The sequence below is a fragment of the Pseudophryne corroboree genome, chromosome 4 (assembly GCF_028390025.1).
Source record: "Pseudophryne corroboree isolate aPseCor3 chromosome 4, aPseCor3.hap2, whole genome shotgun sequence".
NCBI lineage: Eukaryota > Metazoa > Chordata > Amphibia > Anura > Myobatrachidae > Pseudophryne > Pseudophryne corroboree.
In genome coordinates this window covers 621,797,438-621,824,904 of record NC_086447.1, presented here as the reverse complement: position 1 = coordinate 621,824,904, position 27,467 = coordinate 621,797,438, and the positions used below count along the sequence as shown (strand labels likewise).

Sequence of the window (27,467 nt, the reverse complement as noted above, 5' to 3'; positions counted from 1 at the left end):
CTAATGACTGTCGACCATAACATGGTCGACCATGTGAACGGATACCCTCTGAAACTAAGGGGAGGAAATCCATCCTCCACTTTATCAATCATGCACAGCGACAAGATGGTGCATTGCATGTGCAGAAATAGTACTGGTGGCAATCTTGGTAAGGATAATGGGGGTAATTCAGAGTTGATCGCAGCAGTAAATTTGGTAGCAGTTGGGCAAAACCATGTGCACTGCAGGGGGGGGGGGCAGATACAGTATAACATGTGCAGAGAGAGTTGGATTTGGGTGGGTTATATTGTTTCTGCACAGGATAAATACTGGCTGCTTTATTTTTACACTGCAATTTAGATTTCAGTTTGAACACACCCCACCCAAATCTAACGCTCTCTGCACATGTTATATCTGTCCCCCCTGCAGTGCACATGGTTTTTCCAACTGCTAACAAATGTGCTGCTACGATCAAGTCTGAATTACCCCCAATGAAACATCCTTAAGGTGCCATGTTGGAGACTGTGCAGTAGTGCATTAAACTTCTAACATCACTGACACGTCTACTACACTCCCATAATACACCTATGAAACTGCCTTTTTTTGCATTCAATTCTAGCACCTCCCAATCACCACACAGGAATTCCCATCACTTTGCTACCACATTTCTGATACTGGCTGTCCTGACTCCAGATCACAACAGAATCTTTGTACGTATACTTGGTGTAATGCATTTACTGTTGTGGTTTTCTATATTTTCTGGGCATGCGCAGTTGCAATAATTACTCAATAACTTGAACATCAGCAATGAGTGTGAATTGCTTGAGCCTCTGAATCAGGCTCTAGGCCTCATAAATAAAGTCAAGGATCTCACAAGTGTTATCGGTACCTCTGGTTTCTTATAAATTCTACGTGATCTAGATGCTTATGTTTTTCTAAAAGTGGATGCTAATATTTTACAACAATTATGAGCAGCTTTATATGTGTCAAATCCAGTGAAGTTTGTGATCCCGGACTTAGGCTCAAGTCTAGATCGGTAGCTGTATGCAAGAAGCTGGAAGACTTTGTGAAGGTCCAGCGCATGAACAGGTTACAGGAGGTAGGGTGTTGGACTATCTAAGCTGGATGTAGACTCAGGTTTGGTAATGCTAGTTTCCGTGCTGGGACTGGTTATGCTGTATGCCGGGTTGGGGCCAGCTAAGCTGGTTACCGGGCTGGCACCAGTTATGCTGGATGTCGGGTTAGGACTGTTTAAACTGGTTATCTGGTTGGGACCGGTTATGCTGAATGTCGGCTGGGACCGTCTAAGGTGGTTACTGGGCTGGGACCAGTTATGCTGGACCAGGCTGGAACTGGTGTCTTAAGTGGACTGAGTGGTAATGCTGGAAACTGGCTGGGACCAGTAGTGCTGCAGACCAGGTAGGAACTGGTGAGTGAATAACCAGTCTGGGTGGTAATGCTGGTGACTTGCTGGAATCAGTAGTAGTGCTGTGGATTAAGATGGAACTGGTATCCGAGATATCAAGGCTCAGTGGTAATGATGTTGATTGACTGGGACTAGTAGAGCTGCAGACCAAGCTGAAACTGGTGTCTAGTGGCAGTAGCTCAGGATCAACAGACTGATCTGGGAGATCAGGAGCCGAGTGCTGTGGCAATGCAGCAACGTTGCACTGGCAATCTGCCAGCATTACAGGAAGCTCTCTTATAGGGCTTGCATAGCTCTGATTTGTGCTTCCAGTTATGGCACCCTAAGCTGACCCGCAATTGGTGAGAAGGCGAAAGGGAGAGTAGGCAAGTATGTACCAGCTGCATTTACAAACATGCCCAATAAATTTACATCAGCTTATTACTGGACATGTTAAGGGGCCACACAATTTGTAATGTTAGACCAATTACTAAATTTCACTGCTTTAGTATTTGTGCTTTGTGCTCAGTCTGTCTCTCTAGATTCTATTTGTCCATTATATATTTTATATCTTTTTCAGGTATCATGGCTGGGATTAAATGCCTATTTATTTATTGACACATATATCTGGTATGAAAAGGCAGATTCCTACCTCTATACACGAGTAATATTGGGTGTAAGTATAAAGCACTTTGTATACACTGAATCACAATGTATATGAGCTTTTTTTCTTCTAATTATACATATTATTATGATTTATGAGAGGCAGACCTAATTATGACTCTGTCTCTGGTTAAATGTGTCTTTCAATACGATATTTCATTTTTGACAGCAATTTATAAAAAGCACATTAAGGAGCTTCAATAATTGTAGCACAACAGAATTTAGAGCAAGGAATGTTTTTTATATTTTTTATGCTTTATATAAAAATTACAAATATTGCCTAATACATACAATGACAAGCTGGGGATCTATAAAGATGACTGAGAACAACTGAATTCATCTTACCTGAAAAGTTAAGACTTGTGGAAATTCTTAAAGGAAACCCAAACTTAGGGGTCCTGAGTCTAACCGAGTGCTGCCTTGTGTTTTCCGGACAAGCTTGGTTCCTGGAATGAGCCAAAACGTCATCTTACTGGTGCAGATTTTGCGGTTTTTGGATTGCATATAAAGTTCCTCCCTCGTGATCGGGTGCAATTTCACACTAGAGACTGGAGGGAGAGGGTGTGGGAAGTGGGTGCAGCACTCATTAGGCACAATTTAAAAAACACAAGGGGGGTAATTCCAAGTTGATCGCAGCAGGATTTTTGATAGCAATTGGGCAAAACCATTTTCACTGCAGGGGAGGCAGATATAACATGTGCAGAGAGAGTTAGATTTGGGTGGTTATTTTATTTCTGTGCGGGGTAAATACTGGCTGCTTTATTTTTACACTGCAAATTAGATTGCAGATTGAACACACCCCACCCAAATCTGACTCTCTCTGCACTTGTTACATCTGCCTCCCTGCAGTGCACATGGTTTTGCCCAATTGCTAACAAAAATCCTGCTGCGATCAACTTGGAATTACCCCCAAAGTTTTTTAGGAGCACTGTGTTAAAGGAGTGCAGCTGCAGCACTATGAGGCACAAGTTAGTGTATATTGTGGACTGGCTGTGAGGGGACTGGGATGCAGCACTCATTATTAGGGGCACTTAAAAAAAAGTTCTTTAGGAGCATTGAGATAAAGGGGCATTGTGTGCAGCAGCTGCCTGTGAGGCACAAAAAAATGAAAACAAAAAATAAAATAAAAAACCAACGGAGTGGGTTCATTAAAAAGTTCCCCAGTTGGCTGATAAGTGTGCCCTTATACTAGGGGTGCTGTGATGCTTGTGTGTTCAGTCACCGTAAAAAAAGATTTTCATAACCTTGTGTGTTAAAAAAATATCATCATAATGTGTAACTGTGAGCTGTGAGGTAGTCAAAATTGACTGGAAATGAATGTTATTGAGGTTAATAAGGTCTGTGATTATCCTCGGTCACAATACCGACGCCAGGATCCCCGTGAACAGTCCGCCAGTCAGCATGCCGACCAACAGGTACTATTCCCACTCTTGGTTGTCCACAACACCCATGGAGGTATAGGATAGGGAATAGAACCTGTGGCAAGCACAGTGAGCTACCGAGCCCACTGTGCGGTGAGTGCAGTGAGCCCTCCAGTGGCTTCATTGCACTTGCCTCCTCTCCCACTGGCCATCTAAAAGCTGTCTCGCAAACGCCAGTCACATGAACCCAGCCCAATAATAATACTGGGGCAACAACAGGTCCCAAAAATCATGATTTTACCTGTTTTATTAATTAAAATAACAAAAACAAAACACTTGAAGGTGGTTTATCCAAAACCAAAACATGAAGATGAATCCAGATCCAAAACCAAAACACAGGGGTCGGCACACATCTCTAATAATAAATGAGAATAAGTAGTAGTTACAGGGTACACAGAACTTAACATTACAGTAACAGAAAAGCTAAAACAGAGCACAGGTAACAATTAGCAACACAGTTCTCAGTACACACTACAGCCGAGACAAAAGGAAGCACAGGAGTATTCATCATACTACTGGGGGCAGGCAGCCACTGGAAGAGATAAACAGTAAGGAGCAAGAGGAGATGCAGGTATAGACATTTGCTACATTTTGGTGTCATTTTCTCCGTAGAGTGACCGGGAACCCCAATTAGGGCAGCATGTCCCCTCACATGGCGAGCCCAATTCTCCGTACAGTGACCGGGAACCCCAATTAGTGCACCGTGTCCCCTCACAGTGACCGAGTACCCCAATTAGTGCACCGTGTCCCCTCACAAGGTTACTATTCCCAACCGTAGTCCACGTGGATCGTAAAGTATGAAAAAGTAAAAAAAATGAAAGAAAACGTGAAAAACTCATGTCGACCTTTTTCCATCATGTCGACCTAGTACATGATGACCTAATGACCGTGTCAACCTAGTGACCATGTCGACCTAATGCATGCTGACCAATAGTGGTCAACCTAATGGGGGTCATTCCGACCCGATCGCTCGCTGCAGTTTCTCGCAGCGCAGCAATCGGGTCGGAACTGCGCATGCGCCGGCGCCGCAGTGCGCCAGTGCATGCCAGCTGTCATTGCCTAGTGATCACCTCTGAGGCAGAAGCGGTGGCTGGGTGGGAGGGGGCCGGATGGCAGCATTAAGCCACCGTTTAGAGGGTGCGGTCCGGCCAACGCAGGCGTGGCCGGACCATTGGGGGGCAGGCCGCAGCGGCTGCGTGATGTCACATGCAGCCGCTGCGGGCCAGGGAGGGACGAGTAGCTCCTGGCCAGCACGCTAAAGCTGCGCTGGTCGGGAGCTACTCTTGAAGTGCAAAGGCATCACCGCTGTGCGATCCCTTTGCACATCTGTGGGGGGCCGGAACTGACATGCGGGGCAGACTAGCCCTGTGCTGGGCGTCCCCATGCATGTCAGTGTGAATGATCATAGCTGTGCTAAATTTAGCACAGCTAGGATCAACTCGGAATGACCCCCAATGACTGTTGACCTAAGTGTTGTCGACCTAATCACCGTATACACTACTGAGAGAGCTGTAAAATAGAGTGACAATACTAGTTACTGATATAGACTGCAATGTGTACTCTAGTGACCAGGTTACTATTCCCAATCGTAATCCGCGTGGATCGTTAAGTATGAAAAAGGTAAAAAAAATTGAAAAACTCATGTCGACCTATTGACCTGTCAACCTAGAACATGTCGACATAGAGACCCTGTTGACCCAGACACCCTGTTGGCCTAGTTACTGTCGCCCAATAGTGGTCGACCTAGTTACTGTCGACCTAGAGACCGGATCTTGTGAGAACAGGAGGGAAGAGGGCCCTGCTCCAAGGAGCTCACAAACTAGGGGACGGGGGGAAAACAGGTGACATGAGGTGCAAGCAAGCAAAAGGCTGCCAGGTGGAAGGAAGTAAGCAAACAAAAATGGCCAAGGCATGAGGTAGTGGATTGAGAGAGTGGCCTTGAAACTAGGTTATGCGGAAGAAATGCTTCGATGAATAGATGGGTTTTCAGTGCACGTTTGAAGCTTTGCAAGTGCAAGTGAGAGAACTATTTCCAGTGAAGGGGGGCAGCATGGTTAAAATCTTGGATTCACGCATGTGATGCAGTGACCAAGGTAGAGGAGAGGCAATGGTCGTTGTCTGACCGGAGTGGGTGGAAGGGAGCATGTGGGGAGATGAGGTTGGAGATGTAGGGAGCAGTGGAGTTAGCGAGGGCCTTGTACATGAGAGTTCAACGAGATTTCTGTATGGGAATGGGAACCAGTGCATGTTTTGTCAAAAGGAGTGGCAGATGTAGAGCTGCAGGAGATGAAGATAAGTCTAGCTGTGGATTTGAGAACATATCAGAGTAGAGCAAAATGGAAGCATGGGAGGCCAATGAGGAGAATGTTGCAATAGTCGAGCTATGAGATGATCAGTGAGTGGATAATAAGTTTAGTCACACTCTGCGAGAGGAATGGCCTTATCCAAGCTGCATAGCTGGAACCGGCAGGATTGAGCCAAAGACTGAACATGGGGGGTGAAGGAGAGGATGGAGTCAAGAGTGATGCCTAAGTTGGGGAACAGGGAGGATGATGCTGTCAAAAGTGACAGAGATATTAGGGAGGGTGGAGACCCTGGATCGGGGAAAGATGATGAGCTTGGTTTTGTCCATGTTGAGCTGCAGGGAGCACTCAGACAGACATCCAGGAGGAGAGGAAGCTGGATACCTGAGAGAGAACATAGAGGGCATAGAGGGAGAGGTCAGGAAAGGAACAGTTGCATATAATTGGCATAGAGGTGGTATTGAAAGCCGAAGGAGCTTATGAGCGCACACTCAGGGAGGAGGTGTACAGGGAGAAGAGAAGGGGGTCCAAAAAAAAGCCCTGTGGGACACCAATGGGGAGGATGGAATGAGGTGAGGTGGAGCCAGAAGTGAGGTAAGAGGTAAACCAGACAAGGACAGTGCTGGAGAGGCTAATGGTCTGGAGGTGTGGAGGAGGAGAGGATGATTTACAGTGTCAAAAGGCAGCAGAGAGGACCAGGAGGATGAGCAAATAGAAGTGGTCCCTGGATTTGGCCAAAAGCAGGTCACTGGTGACTTTGACAAGGGCAGTTTCAGTGAAATGTAGGGGGCGAAAGCCAGTGCTGGATTTGTCATTAGGCACGTGCCTACAGGTGGCACCTGCTGGGGATGGCAAGGCAGTCCCTCCTTGCATTGGAGCAACGGCACTGCAAGGCTGGATTTCAAAGCCCACAGGCCGCTGCATTGAAGAGGCCCACTAACCACTGGCATTACAATGAGTCACACTGACTCACAGTATGCTGCCGCCAGACAGTGCCCTGGCTCCCAGTCTGTAAGTCCCGGTAAGTGCAGGAGGATGAGCCACTCTCCCCTCTACTATCAGTTAATTCCCCCAGACTTTAGTGCTGCTGATGAGGAGGGGGAGGAGGGGCACTGCATGGGCACCCGGCACCGCAATGTAATGGCCGCACCACCTTCGAGACCACACATGTTGACAGGCACCCCCAGGCTGCCTCTTGTACTGCACACCACACTGGGAAGCACCCCCCAGCCACTGACCACTCCCCACACCATGCTGGCCTACCCCTGGCAACTCCACCACCACCACTGCCACTACACACTTCCACCCTGCTTTATGCTGGGCAAAAGTAAAGACAGAAACGCAGCATGGAGCCAGAGGGACAAACTGGAGCTGGCACTGATGGTGGTAAGTGAACACACACACACACACACACACACACACACACACACACACATTCACTCACTCACATTCTCTCTCTCTCTTACACTTCCTCGGGGCTACCTGGTACAGTGTATAAAAGGGACTACTTGGTGCAATGTATAAAAGGGGCTACCTGGTACAGTGTGTAAAAGGGGCTACCTGGTGCAGTGTGTAAAAGGGGCTACCTGGTGCAATGTGTAAAAGGGGCTACCTTGTGCAATGTGTAAAAGTGGCTACCTGGTGCAATGTGTAAAAGGGGCTACCTGGCACAATGAGTATAAAGAGCTGTCTGGTGCAATGTGAATAAGGGGCTACCTTGCGCAATGTGTATAAGGGGCTACCTGCTGCAACGTGTATAATGGGCTACCTGGTGCAACGTGCATAATGGGCTACCTGGTGCAATGTGTATAATGGGTTACATGGTGCAACATGTGTAATGGGCTACATGGTACAATGTGTATAAAGGGCTACCTGGTGCAATGTGTATAAAAGGCTCGACCTGGCGCAATGTGTATAAGAAGTTCTACCTACCACAATGTGTATAAGAGGCTCTACCTGGCGCAATGTATATACAGCAGTCCATGCAACCCCCCCCCCCCCCTGCATCAGTGCAGTAACACAGCATGACATTCTCCTCTCCCACTGCCACATTAGTGCAGCAGCGGATGGAGAGCGGATGGACAGATGGGTCAGGTGGAATACTAACAATAAATAGGGAAATTAATGACTGCATTAAAAGCAACTAAATTAGCGCTATGCATTCCATTGTCAGTGGAACACATCCTGCTTCCGCTGGAAATGACATGTCAGTAAATGTCTTCCAGCCCCAACACGAATATATAAAACAGAAATGTAGTGTGTGGTACATGGAGCTAAATTTTACCGCTTATTATCGCTCCATATTACTTTTTAAAATAATTAAAAACACTGGATTTACGCTATGCGTTCCACTATCGGTGGAGCGCATCCTCCCTCGGCCGGAAGTGACGTACCGGTGCACATCTTTCTGCCCCAGCTGAGGGAGACAGGAACTAAATTTATGTGCTGTTTTGTGTTCCACCTTAGCTGGAACGCAAATGTCTTTACACCCCAGCCGTGGGAAACAAGGACTAGAATTATGTACTGTTATGCGTTCCGCCTCAGCTGGAACGCACGCCTTACATCCCGGAAGTGGCATACTAACAAATTATAAAAGTACTCTATATATTCCATTAATAAGAATCTATGTGTATACACTTGTTTCTTAATATCAATCTCCATTTGTGAAAATAATCCTTCTCTATGGGACTCAGAATTTTATACCACACAAAAATGGATATTACAAAGAGGAGAATGTTCATGTACATTATCTTATACCTATATAAGTAAATTCTATATGGCATCTCTAGGGTTTATAAAGAGGAGTACTCATATTCTAAAAATACTAATATAATTTTAAAATGCCTATGTACACAGCTATCAATTTTTTGTTCATAAACTTTTTCCTGAAATAGTTTGATAGCCTGTAGTTTTCTATTCCGCTTCCCACGGATCACGAAACTGAACTTTAAAGATCAACCAGACTCATGTATTAGAGGAATCATTTACTGTCAAAGTCCACATTCAAACCTCCTGGTTGTAATGTGCCTAAGTGGAATATGGATCTCATCTCAGTTCTTGCAAGAACCTTGTCTACATTATTCTTTCTCCAGTTTTCTTTAGCAACTTGGATGCCACAAAAAGAAATTAACTCTGATGGCTTACATTCATGGAAATCCTTAATATGTGCTGATATGTTATGTGTGGTCAAACCTTTGCGTATGTTTCGGAGGTGTTCAGCCATCCTTTCGTTCAATTTTCTCCCTGTTCTGCCTACATACTGTTTGTGGCAGGAGCACTCCAATAAATATACTAGGTTTTTACTGTGGCACGTAGTATATTTGATGGTGTATTCTTTATTCTTGCTAGTCAATATATATTTGGTTATCACTCTTTCTTTGCTTTTACAATTTCTACACATAACGCAGGACCCACATCAATAGAATCCCTTGGATTTTATGCCTTTATCCATTCAAGGTTTTTGTTCAATACTTTTTACAACATGATTTCTTAAATTTTTGGCTTTTCAATAGATAAAGGTCGGTTTCTTCTTTATATGATCCTTAATAATGGGATCTTTTGTAAGAATTTTCCAGTGCTTCTTTACTATTCTCTCAAGATCTTTATGGTGACTACTAAATTTGGTAATAAACGGAATACCCAAATCTTTCTTCATTTGTGGCTTCTCAGAATTGGTCTTAATCAATTCATTCCTGTCCAAAGTCTTCAATCTTTCAAATTCCTTATCGATAAGTACCATCGTCACCTTTCGAAATAAATTGTTTCTTAAGATCTGTCCCTTGATTCACACAATCTTCCACATTAGTGCAATTCCGTCTCAATCTATTTAATTGGCCACTAGGAATAGATGCTAGCCAATTCTGTTGATTGTTACTGCTTGAATTAATATAAGAATTACAGTTGGTGGGTTTGTTGTAGGTTTTGGTGAGGATGTTGTTATTTTCTGCAAATATGGTCAAGTCCAAAAAATTTAGGAATTGATCACTGACCTGGAAAGAAAGTTCTATATTTTTGTCATTGGCATTCAAATATTGACAAAATTCATCTAATGCTATTTGTGATCCTCTCCAAATAAATAGGATATTGTCAATATGCCAAATCAAAAGCACCAGGTTCGCTCCAATGCCATGCCCCTCATATACAGAGAGTTTCTCCCAGTAGGCCATAAAGAGATTGGCATAGCTTGGAGCGAACCTGGTGTCCAAAGCAGTACCTTTAACCTGCATGTAATAAGACTTGTCAAATCAGAAAAAGTTGTTAGTTAGGATCAGGTGAATAAATACCCCCCAGAATGAAATCTTTTAGTTATTTTATTCTTCCAATTCAAGGAAATGAGATGTAGCTGTTATTCCATGTTGGTGATCGATGATGGTGTATAGAGACGTAACATTTGCTGTAACCAAAATACACTCTGATTACCAAATGATATTAGATAATTGGTTAATTACATGTTATGAATCTCTAGTATAAGAGGGAGATTTTGTGATGATCAGTTGAAGATAATGGTCGATATAATGGGAGAGGTTCGACGTGAACAATTCCGTCCCTGCCACAATGGGTCTACCTGGTGGGGCTTCCTTATTTTTATGTACTGTATTTTCGGGAGTGTATTCAATACCAGTATCGATGGTTTGTGAATTTCAATATATTTTCTCGTTGGTGGATGTGATAACTCCCTTTTTCTCATATGTCTCTAAGAAGGAAGAAATCTTCTTATTTATTGAATCTGAAGGATTTCCTATGAGTTTTTTTATAAGTAAGAGCATCTGCGAGTTGTCTCTGTATTTTTATTATACTCTTCTATGTTTTGCACTACAACTCCATTGCCTTTATCCGCAGGCTTGACTACAATCTTTTTGTTCTGTTTCAAGGTTTTTAAGGCATATTTCTTTTTTGTTTAAATTTTGTGGTTTAATCTTTCTGAATTCATCATTTTCAATATCTTCTTTCACAAATTTTTCAAAGATTTCTATGTAGCATCCTTTCTTAACCATTTGCCCGGCATGGTCGCATCAGATGCGACCATGCCTGCAAGTGCTCTATCTGACCTGATCGCACAGGATGCGACCAGTCAGATATAGACTGTTAGCAGTGCCAGGGAAAATAAACCTCCCTCCGCTGCTGCTGTCAGAGGGACCGGAAGGTCCCTCTGCCTCCCTGCACTCTCCCCCGGTGTTTGCCGTGTTGCCAATCACTGCTGATTGGTCAGCACGGCAGGATCCCCCCACTCCAGTGGCTGCAGACAATGGCAGCCACTGGGGAGAGTAAATGAACCCTCCCAAGCCACCCCCAGACCCCCCTGTATACCTGCAGGCTGTCTCAGCTTTCAAACTGAAAGCCATGATGGTTGCGATGTTCCCATTGTTATGATGGTTGCAATGTTCCCGATCGATGTTTCGATGTTTGGAGAGAAAAATATTTTTTTAAATATATTTTTTTCACTTTTTTTAACTAAAATCATTTGGGATATGGTTAAAGTCATGTTCTTCACCTAATTCACTCACAAAAAACCCTGACAATTTCGGAGCGGTTTTCTGCGAAATAAATTGTCAGTTAAGTGGTTAAATGTTGGATAAAATATTGATTTTGATTTGAAATTACTTTCCCACACCATACATTTTCCTCCACTGGTTTCTCAGCAAAAAAATTTTTTAAGGTTAATTTTCTTATGAAACGTTGTAAGTCTATATAACATTCAAAATTATCCAAATTACTCAAACTTTAAGCCCTTTTTTAAAACATTTTCCTCAAATTCTATAAGAACATGACTACTCAAGTTATACATTTTGGTATACAGTACCTGTCTCTTCATCATGTCCACTGTTTGAATCTGGTTGAGTTTTATTTTCAATTTCATTCATTTTCTGTAGTCTCAGTTTTCTTTTTTTCTTTTTATTATTCTTATTTTTATTATTCTTTCCTCTAGTACCCCTTCTTTTTCTATATGTGGGGCAGACTTTGTCTGCCCCTACCATAAAAAAAGTTCAGCTTTATCTTCCAATCTTTCTGTTAGGCGCGGCAGTGTGCGGCCGTGCCCTGACAGAGCAGCGGTCACGGCCGCCGCGCCTCTCTCTCTCCCTGCTTCCGCACGGCGCCTAGCAATGCCGGGACGCCGTGCGCGCGATAGCCGCCGGGTCCCTGGCAACGCTAGGACGCCGTGCGTGCAGGGCCGCCGGGTCCATGGCAACGGGGACGCCACAGGTGGACCGCGTTCCCCGTTGCCATAAGATTACTCACCTGTTCTCCCCTGGTCGTGCAGCAAGGCAGCTGCACGACATTTATCAATTAGGCTCTGTACTGCCATTGGAGAGTTTCCTGTTATATGCCTCCTCAGTGTCTCACACAAACGCCGGTGATAGCTTCCTGTATGCTGTTCCTGCCTTGTGGAAGTTTGTTTCTGGTCAGCTGCATCTGGTCGATCCTGCTCCCTGCCCTCTTGTATTCTGGAGTTCTGAAGCCGGTCCTGGGAATCCTTCTGGTCCTTGTGAACCTGTTACTGTCATCTGGGGTTCTCGCCCGGTTTCGTGAGTAGCGGCTTCTGCTGCGTGTTGCGGCCTAGGCCGCTTAGTTTTGCGTTTCTTTGAGTTGGTGCTTTTGCGGAGGTTTCCGCTTTCACTGTCCTCCCCGGAACTCGGCGGTGCCGTGTGGGGGAGTGGACAGTGGTATCCTTTGTAGTTCTTTTCCTTTGGCGGCGTGCCGCACATACGTTTAGTTTTTAGGTAGTTAGTAGCCCCTTGCTTGGTTGTTTCAGTTAGAGGTCCCCTTGTTATTACCCTGTCTCAGTTCATGCTTTGTCTCCAACTAAGACCGGGGGGCATCGGAGTTGGGCAGACATAATCCGCCCTTCAAACGCGGCTGCCAAGGGCCCAAGAAACCCTAGTCATTCAGGCGTGAATTAACAACACGGGTAAGACAACGGAGGTAGGGTGCTAGGGGCTATTTCCATTCCTTTTCCCTATCCCAGCATCACGTCCTGGTGCTCTGGACTTACTGCATTAGATCACCCCTGTCCTGAGCATCAGGATCGTAACATTATCAACGGCCCACAAAAAGGGGTATAATTTTTTTTCCTTTGTATTGGTGGGCCTAGAAATTCGGCCTCATGAATCCGGCAGTTGTAGGGCCAAATCCCAGTCAGCTTTTGGTCAACCAGATTCAAGAACTAACTCAGATGGTTCAGGACCTTACTCTTCGGGTGAGATCACAGGATGATCTTTTGCGAGCCTCCACGAGTATGGTTCCAGAACCAAAAATGCATTTACCTGACCGTTTTTCGGGTAACCGAAAAGATTTCTTTAATTTTAAGGAAGCTTGTAAGCTTTATTTTAGTTTAAGGCCCCGTTCCTCTGGTACTGAGTCTCAACGGGTCGGGATTGTGATGTCTTTACTCCAAGGTGATCCACAGACCTGGGCTTTTGGGTTAAGAGCGGATGATGCTGCCTTGTTATCAGTAGACGCCTTTTTTAAGTCCTTAGGCCTTTTATATGACGACCCAGATAGGGAAGCATCAGCTGAGAGCCACCTGCGTGCCCTTAAGCAAGGTAAAAATCCTGCAGAGGCGTATTGTACCGAGTTTCGCCGTTGGTCGAACGACTGTGGCTGGAATGACTCGGCCCTGCGCTGTCAGTTTCGCCTCGGTTTGTCTGAAGTTATTAAAGACAGTCTCCTTCAGTACCCCGCTCCTGAGACTCTAGACAAACTCATGGAGCTCGCTATTAAAATTGATCGTCGTCTCCGAGAGCGGAGGGCTGAAAGAGGAACAACTTTTAGGCCTAGTCCATGTGTAAATACTTTTCCTGAGGACGTCGAGGAAACCATGCAAATGGGTCTCTCCCGGCTGTCCCCAAAGGAAAGAACCAGAAGGTTAAATTCTGGTCTTTGTTTGTATTGTGGTGGCAAGGGACATATCGCACGTAGTTGCCCGAATAAGCCGGGAAACGCTCTGACCAAGTGAATTGTGAGGGGGTTCACTTGGGTCTGCAGTTAATCTCCTCTAATGATTCTTTATTAGTTCCTGTAAAGATTTCCTTTGGTAGCCTCAGTTCGTTGGTGTCGGCCTTCTTCGACAGTGGAGCTGCAGAAAATTTCATGAATTTAGGTTGGGCTAAGGCTTTAGGCGTTCCGCAGATACCTTTGGATAAACGCATCACCATGCACAGCTTGGATGGTGGTCCGCTTTCCAATGGGGTAATTACTCACCGCACACCTCCAGTACAACTGACAGTGGGGGCCCTACATTCAGAAAAAATAGAATTTTACCTTACACATTGTCCGGCAGTTCCAGTAGTTTTGGGTCACCCCTGGCTTGCCTTTCATAATCCCACCATAGATTGGGAGATTTCCCAATGGGGTCCCTTTTGTGTAAAGGAGTGTATTTCCCATCCAGTCCGGGTTGCGGCAGTTACCCCAGAATTTATTCCTTTGGAATATCAGGTTTTGCCGATGTTTTCTCCAAGGGTAATGTGGACGTTCTGCCTCCCCATCGGTCCTATGACTGCGCTATTGATTTAATCCCAGGTGCCACTTTACCTAAAGGGAGATTATATGCCCTGTCTGGGCCGGAAACCACGGCTATGGATAATTATATTCAGGAGAGCCTGAAAAAAGGCTTCATTAGGCCCTCGAAATCTCCATTGAGTGCAGGGGTTTTTTTTGTTGAGAAAAAAGATGGGTCGCTCAGACCATGTATTGATTTTCGGGATCTGAATAAAATTTCTGTTAAAAACACCTACCCCTTGCCATTGATTTCAGTACTGTTTGATCAGTTACGCTCTGCCGTTATCTTCTCTAAGATCGATCTTAGAGGAGCTTACAATCTCATCCGAATAAGATCTGGGGATGAGTGGAAGACGGCTTTCAGCACACAGTCGGGTCATTATGAATACCTGGTGATGCCGTTTGGGCTGTCAAATGCTCCTGCGGTATTTCAAGACCTTATTAATGATGTTCTTCGTGACTTTCTAGGGAAGTTCGTAGTCGTTTACTTAGACGACATTTGGATTTACTCTGAGTCTATGGAACAACATATTACCCATGTGCGACTGGTCCTTCAAAAACTATGGGAGAATCATTTATACGCTAAACTGGAGAAATGTGATTTCCACATCACAGAAGTGTCCTTCTTGGAGTATATTATTTCTCCCCAGGGCTTTTTCATGGAACCGAAAAAACTCCAGGCCATCTTTAATTTGGCGCAACCCACGAATTTAAAAGCAATTCAGCGCTTTTTATGGTTTGCAAATTATAGGCTTTTCATTCATATTTTTTCTGATTTGGTCGCTCCTATAGTAGCATTAACTAAAAAAGGAGCGGACCCTTCCAATTGGTCGCCTGAAGCAGAGTCTGCCTTTCTGGCCTTGAAGCAGGCCTTTGTCTCGGCTCCTGTTCTCAGGCACCCTAACCCGGAGCTCCCCTTTATAGTCGAGGTAGATGCCTGAGAGGTTGGAGTGGGGGCTATCCTTTCTCAGGAAGATCCGGAGTCTCAGGAATTACACCCTTGTGCCTTCATGTCCAGGAAATTCTCCTCCGCAGAATCCAACTATGATGTTGGTAATCGAGAATTGCTGGCAGTTAAATGGGCTTTCGAGGAGTGGAGGCATTGGCTGGAGGGAGCTAGGCATACCATTACAGTGTTTACTGACCATAAGAACCTGTAGTATATTGAGTCAGCTAAACGGCTTAATGCTCAGCAGGCACGTTGGGCATTGTTTTTTACTCGTTTCAGGTTTATTATCACCTTCAGGCCCGATTCCAAGAATACGAAAGCTGATGCCCTGTCACGTTGTTTTCTTCAGGTTCACAATAAGCATCCTGCTACTACCAGCATAGTTCCATCATCTGTCATCCGGGCAGGCCTCACACAGGATTTATTTACTCAGTTAGTCCAGCTTCAACGGCAGGCTCCCAAACTTACTCCTGCTGATCGCCTCTTCGTCCCTGAATTTCTGAGAGGCACTGTTTTAGCTGAGTTTCATGACAACAAAGTCTCTGGTCATCCAGGTATCACTAAGACCTTGGAGTTAGTCTCTCGCTCAGTGTAGTGGCCTAATCTTTCTAAAGATGTAAGGGAATTTGTCCATTCCTGTCAGGTTTGTGCACAGCATAAGGTTTCTCGTTCGTTGCCGATCGGGCAACTCATACCTTTAGCCGTTCCTCTCAGGCCATGGTCACATATATCCATTGATTTCGTGGTGGACCTTCCTTTTCAGCCGGATTTCGAGTCATTTGGGTGGTAGTAGATCGTTTTAGTAAGATGGCTCACTTCATTGCTCTTCCCCGATTACCCTCTGCTCAAGGGTTGGCAGTCTTGTTTCTCCGCCATATGTTCAGGCTCCATGGGTTGCCCAGGGATATTGTCTCTGATCGGGGTCCGCAATTCATCACCCGTTTCTGGAAACGTTTTTGTGCCTCATTAAATATGAAACTCTCTTTAACATCTGTGTACCATCCACAATCTAACGGACAAATCGAACGAGTTAATCAGTCGTTAAAACAGTATTTACGGTTGTATTCGGCCAAACTTCAGAATGATCCACCAAGGAGTCCCCATTCTTTTCGGTCTTTGGCTTTCATCCTAGAGCCAACTCTTTTTTCCCTCATTCTCCAGTCTCCTCGATGACCTTAACCTCCCATCTCAGAACGATTTGGAGAAAGTTGCACCTTGCCCTGAGGAAAGCTGCCTTCCGAGAAAAGAAATTTTCTGATAGGCTCCGACGTCATTGCACTTTTAAGGTGTGAGATAAGGTGTGGTTGTCAACTCGCAACATCAAGCTCCGACAACCCTCGGCTAGATTGGGACCCAAATTTATTGGACCATTCCTTATCATTAAGAAAGTCAACCCAGTTGCTTTTCGGCTACGTCTGCCGAGATCACTCAAAATTGGCAATACTTTTCACTGTTCCCTTTTGAAACAGTATTTTTCTTCCAGGAGATTTCCTCGGAGTACTTCCCAGGGTAGATCTCTGGTGGATGTTCAGGGGCAACGAGAGTTCTTGGTGGAGAAGGTTTTAGATTCTAAGCTTTCTCGTGGCCGGCTTTATTTTTTGGTCCACTGGAAAGGTTATGGCCTTGAAGAAAGATCTTGGGTGTTGGATAAGGATTTACATGCTCCTATACTTAAGAAGATATTCTTTCAGGAGTTTCCTCAGAAACCCGGCTCTAGGGGTTCTTTAACCCCTCCTCAAGGGGGGGTACTGTTAGACGCGGCGGTGTTCGGCCGTGCCCTGACAGAGCAGCGGTCACGGCCGCCGCGCCTCTCTCTCTCCCTGCTTCCGCACGGCGCCTAGCAACGCCGGGACGCCATGCACGCGATAGCCGCCGAGTCCCTGGCAACGCTAGGACGCCGTGCGTGCAGGGCCGCCGGGTCCATGGCAACGGGGACGCCACAGGTGGACCGCGTTCCCCATTGCCATAAGATTACTCACCTGTTCTCCCCTGGTCGTGCAGCAAGGCAGCTGCACGACATTTATCAATTAGGCTCTGTACTGCCATTGGAGAGTTCCCTGTTATAGGCCTCCTCAGTGTCTCACACAAACGCCGGTGATAGCTTCCTGTATGCTGTTCCTGCCTTGTGGAAGTTTGTTCCTGGTCAGCTGCATCTGGTCGATCCTGCTCCCTGCCCTCTTGTATTCTGGAGTTCTGAAGCTGGTCCTGGGAATCCTTCTGGTCCTTGTGAACCTGTTACTGTCATCTGGGGTACTCACCCGGTTTCGTGAGTAGCGGCTTCTGCCGCGTGTTGCGGCCTAGGCCGCTTAGTTTTGCGTTTTTTGAGTTGGTGCTTTTGCGGAAGTTTCCGCTTTCACTGTCCTTCCCGGAACTCGCCAAAGACGTGTGGGGAAGTGGACAGTGGTATCCTTTGGCGGCGTGCCGCACATACGTTTAGTTTTTAGGTAGTTAGTAGCCCCTAGCTTGGTTGTTTCAGTTAGAGGTCCCCTTGTTATTACCCTGTCTCAGTTCACGCCTTGTCTCCAACTAAGACCGGGGGGCATCGGAGTTGGGCAGACATAATCCGCCCTTCAAACGCGGCTGCCAAGGGCCCAAGAAACCTTAGTCATTCAGGCGTGAATTGACAACACGGGTAAGACAACGGAGGTAGGGTGCTAGGGGCTATTTCCATTCCTTTTCCCTATCCCAGCATCACGTCCTGGTGCTCTGGACTTACTGCATTAGATCACCCCTGTCCTGAGCATCAGGATCGTAACACTTTCATACCGATTGGATAGTCTGGTTGGAAATTCTTATTGGGTCTTTCCAAGTCTTCATAGAAAGCCATCTATTCCTTTCATACTGGTACTTTCCGCTATCTCTAAATTCCTTTCTTCATTTTACGAATCGTGGTTCCTCTTCAAAAACTTCATAATCGAGTCCTTCTTTTGGTGTTCTATTAGTCTCCATCTGGTTCATATCTCATCTTGTATTTCTCCTTTGGTTATATGGTCTTCTTGGCAACTCATCTTGATGTAGATGTCCTCTATTTCTCCTAAACATACTAACATTGGATTGCCTTCAGGTGGAGGGATGTCATTGTTCCAGATTTCTACTAGAAGCTTTTCGTGAAAAATGTACTTCTTTTTTAGTGATGTTATGCTGGTTTCCCTCTCTATAATCTATAACATCCCTTTCATACTTTTTCTTCTTTTTAAACATTAATTCTTTTTCATTCTTATTTATTTTCAATATTATTTCTTCCTCCATTTCTTTATAATCGGATAGGCTGGAGAAAGGTTCAACCAAAATCCTAAGTTTCTCTACTTTCTCTTCGACTATTTTCAACTCCTTCCCTCTTTCTCTAATAATCAAATTCATCATGGATTGGGAGCATGGATCCAATATTCTGAATTATTAATCTTCAAAGGATGAGGAAAGGTTCGTGAATATGGGGGGTTTATCTATTCTAAGCTGTGATAAACTGTTTTTAAAGTAAACTGATGGACAATAACTCTGTTGTGCAGTTTCCTCAATGTTATGCTAACTATTAGACTTTATTCCTAGCTACAGGCATACCTATGCATAGCACCACTTAGCGTACCTTTTGAGCGTTGTGATGCTCTCGTAATACATTGGTGAATATATAGGGATATAGCAATATAACACACTTAAACCTTAGTATAGTGTCTGAAGCATACCTGACACTTCGCCAGAATAACAAAATAACTTAGCCGAGACAGAGGGATAAGTTTGGATTAAAGGTCCAACCCAATAACCATATATATTAGTCCCTAGCAGACACAATGGGATAACAATGCTACACTGTAGCAACACAATACAATTCAAATATATAATAATACGTGCAATAATATACAACTAACACAGGGGAATTAAATGCAAATACAATTAGCAATACAACTATACCAATACAATAGTAACAGTTACCATCATACATACGCTACTGGATTCCAGGCCTCAGTCGTCTTACAAGATAACCTCTGAAAAAGGTGACTGAAACCTGGGCCAGGTACATATCCTTTTATACAATGTTCCAATAACAGTACAATGGGGAATGTAACATCTTCTTCCATTGGTCTAGGGGCGGGACATATTCATTACACTGTGGGTCATTGGTCAGCTCGAACACTGGGCGGTACCTAATCTTGTGATGTGATTACAGTTGTTTACCTCTGGGCTCCCACCTAAAGACCAGTTCAAACTGACCACAGTATCATACAGGAATATACATGAATCCGGTATCGCTAATAACTTGATGCCACAATAGGTGACAATATCCTCGCAACCAACAAATTATTACTTATGTGACCCTGAACAATTTGATCCCACACACGGTGTCCTTATGCAGTTCCGTCTCTCTGTACTACACATATTGCTTCATATTTAATGGAACAATACCTTTTTATATATATATATATATATATAGTTGACCAGTTGTGTAAAGGCTATGTATAACTCATTGTGCAGGGGACAGGTCAGTGCTGTGTGAACCATAAAGCCAGAATACATAATACATAAGACATATCACTATTAATTCAAGTATCAATATCTGGTCTGTATTTTATTGAATATAAACACACAGGATTCTGATGTGCATGAATGTGTGTTTAAGCACACAATCAAGAGTCTGCATATCTTTATCTATTTTAGTGCTTCCTTCAGTCTTTCCAGCTTTGATAACATTTCCTTCATTAACGTGACTGCTTCATCCTCCGATCTCCCATCTTTGACCCTAGTCACCGACTCCTGCTGTTCCATGACCAGTACGTAACCTATTTTGAGTCTCTTGTCCAGGTCTCTTATTTGACTCCATAGTTCAGGAATCTCCTTCACAACTTCTTTTAGCTGGCTATTCCTTAGGGCCAGCTTTTGGTACTCTCCCCTCAGATTTTCCAGCTCTCGTGTCTCATATAGGGAACTCTCCCTGGGTAGAGCAATCTCAGAAATAGGACACTGCACTGATTCCTATGAGACAGGCTCTTGCTCTTTACTTAGTGTGTCCTTTATGAACTATTCCAATTCAGCAATTGGATCTTGAGCATCTCATGGTGGATCATGCCGGAGTACAACAATCCCAAGATCGAAATCTTGCACCTTATCATCCACATACACAAGTGGAATTCCTTCAGAAGCAGGTTCCCGGATGACTTCGGAAGTAGACTCCTCTATTGCCACTAGCTTAGCCATGACTAGCTCACGTGGGCGAGACACCTAAAAAGGTACCGTCTTTGTCTGTGATTCGTCAGAGAAAGTCTCACATGTGCACTGGATGTCCAGATCCTGGGTTTCCAAGACCTCAACAGAAGCAATCTCCAGCTCAGATAAGACTTCCTGATCTAGGATGGACTCTTGAGTAGTCATCAAATTGCCATCTGTCCAGGTAGATTCCTGGAATTCATCATTCTACCACAGATCCAGCAGATTAGAGGATTCTTGTTTTGGAGGTGGATGATCACTTGACATCAAGTAAACATCTCCCAGCTCCATTACTGCTTCCTCCTCACTCCCTGTCAACTGATGAGCAGCCGGGCATCCCACATCCTCATCTCGTGTCTCCATAAACACATCTTCTGTGAGCTCCTGTGGCTGCCATGCTCCATCTTGAACAGGTTCTACTGAACTCAGGGCTTTATTCGACTCTTCACCCAAGCTACTATGACATTCTTTTTCCGGAGAATGAGGTGGTGCTGCTTCGGAGGAACTTCTCACTGCCATCCTAGGGGTTAACAACAAAACACTGCCATCTTATGTGGCTCTCTCTTGCTGCTTGAAAAAATCCCTTGGATTTTCTGTGTGTTGCGCAATAATGGCTGCAGCTTCCTTCATGCTCTGGAATGGCAATACCAACTGAATGGACATTAGTGCCTGTAAATGCTCTACGTCTAAGAAAAGGCCCTCATTTCCACTTTCCAGGCAGATAGCCTTACTAGTGGCATAGCAGGGAGCCTTCCGGGCCTTAGGCACTGGCAGCTCTGGCTCAACTTTTCTGTTCCTTCTGGCTGGAACAGGGCATCCAGTATAGCCAGGTTCCAATACAGTATGGTACCATTCTTCCACAGCCTGCACCACCATTGGCATCATTTCACCCGAAGATGGCATCTCCACTTTGGCTGATAATGTCTCTGACCCAACCTTTGGAATAACGTCTTCAGCAATAGGTGTAGCTATGCCTGTGTCTGAACTGAAGCTATGCATAGCCAATGGTTTTAGCTTAGAAACCTGGTCCTGAAGCTCCGCCAAGTCTTGCAACACAGCCTTATTGGCCAGCACCAAACTCCCATATCGTGTCTGATCACAGGAGATTTCCTCTAATAGTCCTTGGCTATGTACTACAAAGTTTTCAGATCTGGGTTTAGCCTTTGCCAAGGTTTTCTGCAACTCTGACACCTGGCCTGAGAGCTTGGCAATCTCTTCTCTACTCCTTCCCAATTTGGTCAGAGAGTCAGACAAAAGAGATTCCTTCTCCTCCAGCTTTAGTGTTAAGGGGTTCACCTACTCTTGAAGGAAATCACATTTTTCCTTAAGCTCTTCTAGCTACTGGTCCTTTAATTGGACATTGCTTTCAAGGTCACTTATCATGTGACACCAAAAAAAAGGTTCCATGCTAAAATCTTCCCCAAGATCTGGATTACTTCCCAATAAACTCTCCACTTCACTCTCCAATTGTGGGGCTTTAATAGGGTCACATAAGTTCCTGACGTGAGGTGTTAGAGCTGTCACCCCTTTTGTTTTTTTAGCATGAATTCTCTTTTTGTTACCCATTTGAAGAGACACTTCAGAATAGGCTGTATATCTGAAAATCTTTGTTCACCCTGTTACCTTTGAAAACTGTAACTGAAAGGGAAAATAAAAATTACTTTTTTTTCTTTTTAGCACAGATTAAGCTTTTAACAAAGCACTGAAAGGTAGCATGTACATAGTGGTCACAAATAACCTTACACTGGTAGTGCAAATAAACAACTTCTCCCTTCAGGCTCTTAACCCAGAACTCAGGGATTGCAGGGACCAGTGCCAGATTAAAGCCCACACAGGTCTGGAGCTGAAATTTATGAAGGGCCTATTTTGTGTTGAGGTGATGCTATCGGGATGCAGAGAAAAGGGATAGGGATGAGGGTATTGGGATGCAGGGACAGGGTGTAGAGGTGAGGGTATTGGGATGCAGGGACAGGGTGTAGTGTTGAGGGTATCGGAATGCAGGGACAGGGTGTAGGGGTGAGGGTTTCGGGATGCAAGGACAGGGTGTAGGGGTGAGGGTATTGGGATGCAGGGATAGGGTGCAGGGTTGAGGGTATCGGGATGCAGGGACAGGGTGTAGAGGTGAGGGTATTGGGATGCAGGGACAGGTTGTAGGGGTGAGGGTATTGGGATGCAGGGACAGGGTGTAGGAGTGAGGGTATCGGAATGCAGGGACAGGGTGTAGAGGTGAGGGTATCGGGATGCAGGGACAGGGTGTAGGGGTGAGGATATTGGGATGCAGGGACAGGGTGTAGGGGTGATGGTACCAGGATGCAGGGACAGGGTGTAGAGGTGAAATAAATGGAGGGACAATACAAAACTCCTATAGATCACCCTGATAAGCTCCATAGTTGCCTGTGCCCAGGTGTGTGTAGTAGTCTAAATCAGACCATCATGTGAGAGAGTCTCTAACCAATTGCTAGTGGTGCTGAAACACCTATGATGATTGGGCTCTTACCCACTGTGTCAGCAGCAGTTATTCTTTACAAGAGCTCAGGAAGTCCTTTCCCGGGAACATGTCTAAGTGACTGCATACAAAATTGTTCGAATTAGGAGTGGGAGCAGGCTGCAAGATGCAGTGCCATTGCAGGCGTCTCCACGCCATTGCAACAGCAATTCGCACCCTAAGCCCACACTAGAAAAGAGACGCCTACACTAAATAGTGAACAAATACATATACAGATGTGTCCTAGTACATTCTTGCTGCGGGAGGCAGCGAGTCACAGTGCTGCCGCAATGTGATAGTGCAGGTTCCCGTAGCCAGCGAGTCTCCCATTGACTGCTGGAGGTGGCTTCCCCTGGAAAATATACATCTCCCGCTACCCCCGCTGAAGGAGATTCTTTGGCTCCTGGTACATACTGTACAGGTAGTGGAAGCATTGCCAGGGAGGGTTAGGGTTAGGCTGCGTCAAAGGGGGGCACGGCTATGATTAGGCATTAGGGGGTGGGTTAGGCTGCAGGGTGGGGTTAGGGTTAGGCTGTGTCAGAGGGGGGCACGGTTAGGTTTAGTCACTAGGGGGTGGGTTAGGCTGCAGGGGGGGTTAGGGTTAGGCTGTGTGAGTGGGAGGGGCACGGTTCTGGTTAGCAACAAGGGGGTGGGTTAGGCTGTGTGAGTGGGAGGGCACGGCTAGGGTTAGGCACTAGGGGGTGGGTTAGGGTTAGGCTGTGTGAGTGGGGGGGCGCTGTTAGGGTTAGGGTGCAGGGGGGTTAGGGTTAGGCTGTGTGGGAAGGCAGGGATAGGGTGGGGGGAGGTGTGAGCGCCGGGAACCTGTACATATAACACACCCACTATACATACTGTATATATACTGTACAGTGTAAATACTGTATACATACTGCTGAAAAGGCAGCTAGTGGGGGGAGGGGTTAAAGGAGGGGCTGCTACATATTACATATAAGGAGCATGTATTACATATATATTACATATAAGGAACATGTAGGCTTCAGGGAGGGGAGGGGGTCACGCTTACAAGAGTGATTAGCCTGCATAGTACCATACACATGTGTGTGACACACTAACCATGTTTTCTGCGATCATGATGAAGTTCTTCTGCGCCGGGTGCCTACAATTTCATCATTCAGCCTCCTATGCAGGCAGTCAGTGTGAGGGCGACTGTGCTCCAATTGGCTTGTGTGAGGGCGACTGTGCTCCAATTGACTTGTGTGATGTGTCACTCAGCCAATAGGAGCACAGCAGAAACTGCTGAGGAGTTTCTGCACTGATCAGGAATCTCCTCAGCGTTACTGCAGGGCAGTCCATGCATTGGCCATGCTCCGTGGGCAGAGTCACAGAGCGGGGGGTATGATTAATTTACCTGGCAGCCGAGTATGACTCTGAGGTAAGCCATAAGGTTGGCCGTGCTAGGGGGCGGAGCTATGGGCTGGTCCGGGGGCGGAGCTTATGACAGGATCTTGGGAAAGACTGAGACTCAGTACTCAGGAGGAGTCAGCAAGACCCCGCTGCTGTGCGTGGAGTGGTCGAGACTTTGGACGGCCGATTTGGGGTCCTGTGGGCCTATTTTCAATGGGGGGCCTGGAGCTGCAGCTCCATCTGCCCCATTGTTAATCCGGCTCTGGCTGGGACACATAGTGCCACATAAATTATCAGATGCTTGCAACCCCTTAGAGCAAATCAGCACAGCTACTTTCAACGAACGGTGCAAAGCATATAAGACAGAACAGGCCTTGCACCCTGTTTAACCTCTTTGCTGCCAATGCAAACCTTTGCACCAAAATCAAACACATTCAGTTTAAACAAAACATATCATTATTTTTACCCCTTGGGGTTGGGTTTAACCACTACTCACAACACCCTTGGTCTGGTACTGATGCCCATGAGTTCAGCTTGGTCTGGAGTTCACTGGTATGTGTGCCGCTACCTTGCAGCTGTTGGGTCCTCTGCCACGTGTGACACGACTAGAAGGGCCCCACGTTGGGTGCCATTTGTAACAGGAGACTTGCTAGAATGTGCTCTGCTACAGAGAATCCACCAACGACCGACTCCAGGCTTGTGCAAAAACAACAAATACCATTTATTCAGGTAGCTCAAAAACAAATATATACATAAAACAAAGATCACTGTCTTTAGCATAAACTACCAGGCAGGTTAGGCCCTGCCTCACTCCCTCTTACTTAATAAGGAACCCTTCAGGTCCCGGCATCCTAACACTAGTGGCCCATCTCTCCGGATCCCACTGTCCCTAGAAGGACTATCACCTGGACACTAACTGCCTTCAGGAGCCCTGGCTCATGGGAGAGACTGCTTTAAACCCAGCACCCAGGTGCTGGCTGATGAAGCAGCTTCTTGGGCTAAGAAGCCTATAAGACCTGGTCTGGGCCAAATGGATGGGAACCCGGTCCATCCACACTTCCCATCCACCCCCAGGACCCTGTGTGTAGCTTACAGGTGGCAAAGTAACTCTCCTGCCACACAAGCCTCAATTGTTACTGTTAACAATTGAGGCATACAGTGGTATTTACACATTCAATTAGTCAAAGGTCTATCGTCCATGGACACAATGCCTGTTTGGACAGAGCAATCTGATACTGTATGTTTTAGGACACTATAGGAATTTGTATTTCTTGCTGTAATAAATTTGAGTGTATGTAAGAAATATTTGCTATTTTGTTACAGTATGATATTTATTAACAAATGCATCTTCTACCGTAATGCGCACAGTCACTTGCTTTTACTGTCATTCACGCTTTACCATATTAGCTGATAGCATGCGTATTCGATGCATGCATTGTAGATGCATTATTAAATGCCATAGCGTATTCTAAATGTCGAAATATGCAATTTGACTTTAACAAAGCCCTCACTAAGCTATCTTTCTAACGCGATTAATTCCCACCATATCCTCCCTACCTTTAAAAGTGCTTTCTCTAATTTATTCATGATGTTTTCCAAATCATCAACTTCTACACTTACTGAATCTTTTTTCCTTGAGAAAATTTCATTGAATTTCTCTCTCCTCACATTTCTGTGAGCAAACATAATGGGTGCAGCAGTTTAAAAAGCCCTTATGTGAAAACAAATACAATACTAACAACAAGTAGGGAAATTAATTACTGCACACACTAGGAGCTACAGAAAATTATAAGTGTATGTGTGTCCACCTAACACACCAATGGAAATTACTAAAAAACAAATAAACACCACCATATATTTCTGCGCTCACCAATTGGGATAAATTATCGAAATGTTCATATACATGAAGTCTCTATTTCAGAATAATTCTGGAAATGAAGAACAAACTTGTATGTCTCTCCTGTATGATTAGTTGTCCCGTGATGTCCAAAGTGAGGGTTTTTCCAACTCGTACTCTCAAAAAATTAAAAACACACAAGAAAACAATATAGTGCAGTATGTTTTTTCCAACCAAATTAAAGTTATTCAATACGGGAAAAATAGTCCTCCAGAAGGACTTTCACTGCAGAATATACAGGTAAGATGTCGTACCGTACTCACACCAAAGTGAAGTGAGAATCACCCATAAAGGTTTCTTCTATGGTTCACTACCACCTGTGGTTGATATGCATTACACTGCACCATCAGTGATAGCAATCCATATGGATGAATAACGTACCAAATTTACAGTTTAGGCAGCTTTAACTTGCACATAATTGTTTCTTTTTCCCTTATGTGACTTCCCTTCCATACGTCGAATGCGGGCTCCTGTTAACACTCGATATTGGAGGAGTGTATAAAAACAGGTGAAACCCCAATCAATTTCTCTCACAAAAGGCAATTTTATTATGTACACCAATAAACTTGTATATATAAAAGAATAAAATATTTCCAGAGTATACACAGCTAAAAAGGTACATCAGGGTGTGTACAGTGTAGATAGAAAAAAACTATAGACACCTGACCTGAGGAGGTAAAAAGTCCGGACTGAACCCCGGTGATGCTAAGTCCAAGGTCATATATGGATGTACTCCAATGGATGTGTAGCCTGCTCTCCACAAATGCGTTTCGACATCCTTCTTCCTGGGGGGGTGGGGGAGAGTGCACCAGGCATCATATTTATACCTACTAAAAGTCCCTCATCAGGAGGAGGGGATTCTACAAATCTGTATAAATTCAGGTGGAATGGCTGTAGAGGAACCAAGCACCAGATCAAAGGTACAGCTGGTGAGTTATTTTGCCCTGTAAATGGGGTAGGGGGGTTGGTTGTTCAGCGGCAGATATGATTGTGCTTTGAGGTGGTGGGTGGGGGACGGCCAAATCATTGTGCCTATGGGCAGCCTGACCCCTAAATCTGGTTCTGGTAAAAGCCAGATTGAAAGGGATCAAGGATGACGTTGTCAGTGAAATAGCTGGTGATCCGGCCGTACACCAGCCTATCAAGTAATTTGGAGGCAAATGGGAGAAAAGAAATGGGATGGTAGCTAGCAGGTGAGAAAGGGTAGAGGTTGGGTTTTTTAAGAATAGGTGAGACAAGAGCATGTTTGAATAGCGAGGGAAAGATGCCACTAGAGTATGATAGGTTGAAGAGATGAGCAAGGTGGGA

General features: G+C 45.1%; 1 protein-coding gene across 1 annotated transcript in view; it reads left to right on the top strand.

Moving 5' to 3' along the window:
- The first annotated feature begins 1,479 nt into the window (after positions 1-1,479).
- The window catches only part of NOX3 (NADPH oxidase 3), a 396,056-nt gene continuing 370,068 nt past the window's right edge, over positions 1,480-27,467 (top strand). The window contains exons 1-2 of the mRNA XM_063919364.1: positions 1,480-1,488; positions 1,965-2,060. Coding sequence (XP_063775434.1) covers positions 1,480-1,488; positions 1,965-2,060 — 105 coding nt within the window. The remainder of the gene's footprint in view (positions 1,489-1,964; positions 2,061-27,467) is intronic.